General features: G+C 44.6%; 1 protein-coding gene across 5 annotated transcripts in view; it reads left to right on the forward strand.

Annotated features, from left to right (window-relative positions):
- slc39a14 (solute carrier family 39 member 14) overlaps window positions 1-6,809 on the forward strand; it is a 46,576-nt gene extending 39,767 nt beyond the window's left edge. For all 5 annotated transcript variants that reach the window (XM_045695338.2, XM_045695341.2, XM_045695336.2 and 2 more), the window contains exons 8-10: window positions 186-408; window positions 2,111-2,295; window positions 2,505-6,809. In XM_045695338.2, coding sequence (XP_045551294.1) covers window positions 186-408; window positions 2,111-2,295; window positions 2,505-2,657 — 561 coding nt within the window. In that variant the 3' untranslated portion in view covers window positions 2,658-6,809. The remainder of the gene's footprint in view (window positions 1-185; window positions 409-2,110; window positions 2,296-2,504) is intronic.
- Window positions 6,810-8,025: the final 1,216 nt, after the last annotated feature.

Here is an 8,025-nt window from a genome sequence, read left to right on the forward strand (position 1 = left end):
CAGGGGGAACGCCGGTAATTGTCCCAGCTCTAAAACACACATACTCACCCAGCACGTACCCCACCGGTGTGAGAGCGCGAGCACACACACACGCCATCACACATACTCACTCACTCACTCACGCCCGCACCGAACCCACCGGTGAGTCATACACTCTCCCTCACACCTCTCCTCCTCTCCAACAGGACTCTCAGAGCCTGGGTGGAGGGAACAGCAGAGGAGGCTGCTATTGGCTGAAGGGTACAGCATACTCTGACATCGGCACGCTGGCCTGGATGATCACGTTGAGCGACGGGCTCCATAACTTCATCGATGGCCTGGCCATCGGAGCATCCTTCACTGCCTCGACGTTCCAGGGCATCAGCACCTCCGTGGCTATACTCTGTGAGGAGTTTCCCCATGAACTGGGTGAGTGTTACAGTCTAATGAATGGGTCCAGCACCCCAAAAATAAATACATTTTATGATTTATAATGTTTGGGCTTACAGTGCATTCGGAAAGTATTCAGACCCCTTGACTTTTTCCACGTTTTGTAACGTTACGGTCTTATTCTAAAATGGAATTAAGATAATTTTTTTTACTCATCAATCTACACACAGTACCCCATAATGACATCACAATACCCCATAATGACGTCACAGTACCCCATAATGATATCACAACACCCCATAATGACAAAGCGAAAACTGTTTTTTTAGACCCTTTGCTATGAGTTTCGAAATTGAGCTCAGGTGCATCCTGTTTCCATTGATCATCCTTGAGATGTTTCTACAACTTGGAGTCCACCTGTGGTAAATTCAATTGATTGGACATGATTTGGAAAGGCACACCCCTGTCTATATAAGGTCCCACAGTTGACAGTGCATGTCAGAGCAAAAACCAAGCCATGAGGTTGAAGGAATTGTCTGTAGAGCTCCGAGACAGGATTGTGTCGAGGAAACAGATCTGGGGAAGGGTACCAAAAAAGATTCTGCAGCATTGAAGGTCCCCAAGAACTCAGTGGCCTCCATCGTTCCTAAATGGAAGAAGTTTGAAACCAGCAAGACTCTGGCCGCCATGCCAAACTGAGCAATCGGGGGAGAGGGGCCTTGGTCAGGGAGGTGACCAAGACCCCGATTGTCCCTCTGACAGAGCTCCAGAGTTCCTCTGTGGATATGGGAGAACCTTCCAGAAGGATAACCATCTCTGCAGCACTCCACCAATCAGGCCTTTATGGTAGAGTGGCCAGACAGAAGCAACTCCTCAATAAAAGGCACATGACAGCCCTCTAGGAGTTTGCCAAAAGGCACCTAAAGGACTCTGACTGTGAGAAACAAGTTTCTCTGGTCTGATGAAACCAAGATTGAACTCTTTGGCCTGAATGCCAAGTGTCACGTCTGGAGGAAACCTGGCACCATCCCTACGGTGAAGCATGGTGGTGGCGGGGATGTTGGGATGTTGTGGGGATGTTTTTCAGTGGCAGGGACTGGGAGACTAGTTAGGATCGAGGGAAAGATGAACTGAGCAAAGTACAAAGAGGTCCTTGATGATAACCTGCTCAGGACCTCAGACTGGGGTGAAGGTTCACCTTCCAACAGGACAACGACCCTAATCACACAGCCAAGACAATGCAGGAGTGGCTTCGGGACAAGGCTCAGCAGAGACCTGAAAATAGCTGTGCAGCTCCCCATCCAACCTGACAGAACTTGAGAGGATCTGCAGAGAAGAATGGAAGAAACTCCCTAAGTACAGGTGTGCCAATCTTCTATCATCATACCCAAAAAGACTCGAGGCTATAATCACTGCCAAAGGCACTTCAACAAAGTACTGAGTAAAGGGTCTGAATACTTATGTAAATGTGATATTTCAGTTTTTAATACATTAGCAAAAATGTCTACACCTGTTTTTGCTTTGTTATTATGAGGTATTGTGTGTAGATTGATGGGGGGGGGGGGACTATTTAATACATTTTAGAATAAGGCTGTAACATAACAAAATGTGGAATGAGTCAAGGGGTCTGAATACTTTCCCAAATGCACTGTATAACTAGGCTTATGTGAATCCAGCACTCTTCCACCTATTCAAGCAATGTATGTCTGGCTGTGCTGATATTGTCCTCTTCTCCCTCCAGGAGACTTTGTGATATTGTTGAATGCTGGGATGAGCATCCAGCAGGCTCTGTTCTTTAACTTCCTGTCTGCCTGCTGCTGCTACCTGGGCATGGGTTTTGGCATCCTGGCAGGAAACAGCTTCTCACCTCAATGGATCTTTGCCCTGGCAGGGGGCATGTTCCTTTACATCGCCCTGGCAGACATGGTGAGAGAGGAGATGAGCGTAGGGGGGTGGACACGGTCGGCGTTGGTCCGGTGGAGGGGGGGGGGGGGGGGTGTCTGTTTGTGTGTCCACTGAGAATTGATATAGAGCACAACATACCATTTGCCCATCCAGTGTTATTTGTAAGGATAACTCTGTGTGGTCAATAAGGAACTGACCTGCCCCCCCCCCCCCCCCCTTTCTATCCGTAGTTCCCGGAGATGAACGAGGTGAGTCGTGAGGAGGAGGAGGCGGGGGGAAGCAGCTTCCTTGTGACCTTCATCATCCAGAACGCGGGCCTCCTAACCGGCTTTGCCATCATGCTGCTACTGACCACCTACTCTGGAGCCATCACTATAGACTAGCATTATTATTCCCACAACTACACCCTACCGGTTTTAACCAGATCCAACCGCCAGATCCAACCGCCAGATCCAACCGCCAGATCCAACCGCCAGATCCAACCGCTTTCAACTGTAATGATTCCCTTTGGAGCTGAATGGAAATGCCCGCCCCTCTCTCCCCAGGCCCCATTTTGCCCTGAATTCTCCCTCAGGACTTTAGAGAGCCGGGGCTTCGCTACTAGTGCGGCGGAATGCACCCTATAAGACTTAAGCAGTTCCCAAATGCAGTAGCTACTAGTACACTGGCAGGGGAACCGCCCTCCCTCATCTCTCTTGGGCCTCCTCCCCTCTCATTCTGCCCTCCCTCATCTCTCGTTTGCCTTCTCTGACCCCCCTAGTACACTGGCAGGGGTACCACCCTCCATCATCTCTCTTGGGCCTTCTTTGACCCCCCTAGTACACTGACAGGGGTACCACCCTCCCTCATCTCTCTTGGGCCTTCTCTGACCAGCCCCCCCCTTGCCAGTTAGGTGACAAGCCTAGAGATCCCTTTCCCCTCTGTTCTATGCCACCTGCAGGGACAGGAACGAGGCATAGGCAGGGGGTAGGACCACCATATTATCTCCTATGCTGATGACCAACAGACATGCAATATCTACAAACCATTTATACAAACACAGTTCATATATAAACTATAACTAGGTATAAACAACATTATTTAATCAAACACTTCCTTGTTCCCCAGACTACTGAGAGACCATTTCGTCTCTACAAAGACTCTGCTGTTGTCATGGAGATCATTCTGTCATTGGTTCGTTTGGACATGCACGATGAGCGTCGAGTTGGACATTTTGAGCAACCAGGGGTGTATTCATTACGGAAACCGTTTAAGAACCAAACAGAGCAAATGAAACGAAACGGTAAGGGACCTACCCGAATTTGTCCAATAGAAACGATTGTTTGGTTTCTGTTGCAAAATGTTTTGCAACAGAATCGTCGTAATGATTACACCCCAGGGTCCAGTGACTTGGAAATAGTGTATTTATGTTACCCATATGCCTCTGAGTGCCCATGGGCCAAACTACGGTGGCCTCCGCAGCACAATCAGGTAATAGCAGTTGTATTGTAGACATCCTTGGACTTTCTCCTTTTTTCATTGTCAGTGCAAACCCTTTTTTCAATACATACCAAAAAGAAAGTGTTTCATATATATATATATATATATATGAGACACACTGATCAACTGGAAAGTTGAGCAAGCCGGCGTGAAGAAGAACAAATCCTTTCCCCAACATAGGACTGATGTGTGTCTGTGAGTAAGTAGATATTATGTTTTACTTCAGGAGGAACCAGACACACGCAACACTTGTGAATTTTAACAACAAAATGTGGACAGACAGACCATTTCTGGTGGACTCCATTGGGACTTGTTTTTCCTCCGAAGTGTGTCAAGCGTGAAGAACAAGAACCTCCTGACTTGTAGCTTTCTGTCCTGGTTTCCTCGGCTGACTTTGTTCTCTATTAAGATCTCAGCAAAATAGCTCCCTATTATAGTACACTTCCTAAAATAAGGTTGTCTGTAGGGAATAGAGTGCCATTTTGGACAAAGCCTATGTTTGAGGATGGACGGACTATGGTGGCACCTAAAGCCACGGTCTATTTCTCCCAATCAGTTCCCCCATCTAGCTAACCATCTGTGCCCTTCATATGTCGTTGACTAGATTTTTCCAAGACTCATATCTCTATGAATGCAATCCTCCATTCCTTATCCATACCGTTGTCATATTGAGATAACGTCTATTGTTGTATTATTTGTATGTAATGAATGGTTAGAATCAAAGACCGTACGCAGAATCATAGTCACACTTAAGGAGTAGTTCACTATTTTACAAGATAATGTTGAGATGGTTCGTCACCCTGAACATAGTCAATGGGCCAGGAGAAACTGTAATCCATAGTTCAGTTATCTTTAAACAGCCACAACAAACTTCAGCTAACTTTTTCCACACCGCTAGCTAAAAATCTATGGAAGTGATGGGCAGGTTTGTCCAAATCCAAATCACCCAAAATCAACTCTATATTTTGTTTGATGATACTTTAAAGTTATGCCTTTAAAAAGAAAAAACATGCTCACCAGCCCCCATCACTTCCATAGATTTTTAGCTAGCGGTGGTTAAAGTTGGTAATGGCTGTTTAATGAAAACTGCATTTTTTATTTAACTAGGCAAGTCAGTTAAGAACAAATTATTGGGGCTCCCGAGTTGCGCAAGGCACTGCATCGCAGTGCTAGCTTTGCCACTTGAGATTCTGGGTTCGAGCTCTGTCGCAGCTGGCCGCGACCCGGGAGACCCATGGTGCTGTGCACAATTTCCCCAGTGCTGTCCGGGTTATGGGAGGGTTTGGCCGGCAGGGATGTCTTTGTCCCATCGTTCACTAGCGACCCCTGTGGAGGGCCGGGCGCAGTGCACCCTGACACGGTGTACGGTGTTTCCTCCGACACATTGGTGCGGCTGGCTACCGCGTTAAATGGGCATTGTGTCAAGAAGCAGTGCGGCTTGGTTGGGTTGTGTTTCGGAGGACGCACGGCTCTTGACCGCTTCTCCCAAGTCCGTACAGGAGTTGCAGCCATGAGACAAGACTGTAACTACCAATTGGGGAGAAAAAGGGAGTAAGAAAAAAAACCCGAGAAATATTATGATGGCCTAGGGGTGATAAGTTTCTCCTCCGCCATAGACTACTTTCAGGGTGAGGAACCATCTAACATACAGTTGTAAAATAGTGAACTACTCCTTTTAAGATGTTTTTGTCCTCATCCAACACCCTATAGAAACCATCTCACTCCTTCACTGACGTGAGGGTGTCATTCATGTAGCAATGCCCAAACTACATGGTTGAATCTGTAAGGCTTGCCATGTTTTAGCCTGTAATGAATTACAGTTGGTAGGCTGTTATTCAGCTTCTACAATGTCAATGGTTGATTAGATCAGTGAGTTATGAAGCATTGTATTAGTGCGGTGGTCATGACAGTGCTATAGGGTTATAGAACAGTTGATATGGAGAGAAGTTATAAGTAACAGTTGTTATAGATTTGCCGTCAGGGACCGTGTGATAGTAACAAAAATGTGCTGTGACATGAGGTCAACAAAACTGTAAGGTCAGGATGATGCAGGATGAGTAGAATTTAGGGTTGTTTATGATTGGAGAGAATGTATTGTACCAATACCAGATGCAATTGTGTTTTAATATTATAAGTGACCGTTAGAGTGAGACACTGCCTCTGAAATGAACCAGCATAGAGCAGTAGGGAATATATTTCCTCCCCTTCATTGAATATTTGCTCAGAGCTGTACTATAGTTGCTATGCATTGACTTCAATGTCAGTCTACAATGTATCTTGTTATTATTGGCATAGAATAGAACAGATTAAAAACCGTAAGATTAGGTGAATAATTGCTCTTCCGCTTTTCCGAGTTAATCTATATGAAATAAACCATCGCATGAAATGAATTATGTACAATGGCAACCATAATGTATTGAACATTTTGAAACGGTTAGTTGTGTGGGTAATCAGCGTTATTGTTTTAAGCCATAATGTTTGAAATACATTTTAAGTTTATGCACATTACACACTTCTTTTGTTTTAGAAATACAAGCCATGTGAAACTAGACAATGCTGCACTATTTTTGTTGTATTTATTCATTTTATTCTTTGCGATCATTTTACGTGTTGCACATGTAAAACAGATTTGTTAGTCATATGGATACATCAATACAACCCTTCTCAAATCAGAGTACATACAGTCAACACACATTTCCACCTTGACATGTTCAGTCTCCATTTCGACAAGTCCATACCTCCATGCAGGATTTTGCTGTCTGAAACACTTAACTGTGTGTGACTAACCAGGGTTGGGGTCAATTCAGAAAGTAAATTCCAATTTGGGATGTTCTTAATTGAGAATTTGGAATTTCGGTGTACTTCCTGAATAGAAATGGAATTGATCCCAACTCTGATTCAAACTGACTTTAGACTTTTTAGAGAAGTTATTTATTGGTGACGTAAAGATGTCTGACTCCTGTGAATAGTGGTGTCAAGGAAGTATTGTACCTTTTGCAATGTGTTGTGGGAGCTGGGAACATGTATTTTTTTTATAAACAATTTTCCTAAATTAACTCATGTCTCATTACTTTGTTACACAATATACAGTGTATAAAGTTAAAGGTTCTTCATAAAGTGAATTTTAGAACTAATACATACATTCTAAACAGATCATTTATAAGTTAATGTTTTAAAGCTTGTGCTTTTCCAAATGTGGCATATATATATTTTTGCCACCCTTTTATAATACATGGCATTTGCTTATGAATGATTTCTGAAGTATTATAGGCACTGAGGTATAAAGAGGTTTTGTAATGGGGGTTTATAAACGCTTCAACTTAATTCACGTCACCCCGAACATGGATCTGCGTGTGCGCGATGTAAACATGCCTGTGTAGCTATACTGAACAAAAATATAAATGCAACAATTTCAACGATTTTACTGAGTTAAAGTTCATAAGGAAATCAGTCACTTTGAAATAAATTCATAAATCCCTAATATGGATTTCACATCACTGGGAATACAGATATGCATTGGTTGGCCACAGATACCTTTAAAAAAAAAAGAAGTAGGGGTGTGGATCAGAAAACCAGTCAGTATCTGGTGTGACCACCATTTGCCTCATGCACTGTGACACATCTTCACATAGAGTTGATCAGGCTGTTGATTGTGACCTGTGGAATGTTGTTCCACTCCTCTTCAATGGCTGTGCTAAGTTGCTGGATATTGGCGGGAACTGGAACACGCTGTCGTACACGTAGATCCAGAGCATCACAACCATGCTCAATGGGTGTTGACATGTCTGGTGAATATGCAGGCCATGGAAGCACTGGGACATTTTAAGCTTCCAGGAATTGTGTACAGATCCTTGTGACATGGGGCATTGCATTATCATAATGAAACGTGAGGTGATGGCGGCAGATGAATGGCACGAGTCGAGCGACAATGGGCCTCAGGATCTCGTCACGGTGTCTCTGTGCATTCTAATTGCTGTTGATAAAATGCAATTGTGTTTGTTATCCGTAGCTTATGCCTGCCGATACCATAACCCCACCGCCACCATGGGGCACTCTGTTCACAACGTGGACATCAGCAAACCGCTCGCCCACATGACGACATACATGCTGTCTGCCATCTTTCCGGTACAGTTGAAACCAGGATTCATCTATGAAGAGCACACTTCTCCAGCGTGCCAGTGTCCCATCGAAGTCAGTTACGACTCCCGAACTGCAGTCAGGTCAAGACCCTGGTGAGGATGACGAGCACGCAGATGAGCTTCTCTGAGATGG

Source organism: Salmo salar, chromosome 15, assembly GCF_965601325.2.
Source record: "Salmo salar chromosome 15, fSalSal1, whole genome shotgun sequence".
Lineage (NCBI taxonomy): Eukaryota > Metazoa > Chordata > Actinopteri > Salmoniformes > Salmonidae > Salmo > Salmo salar.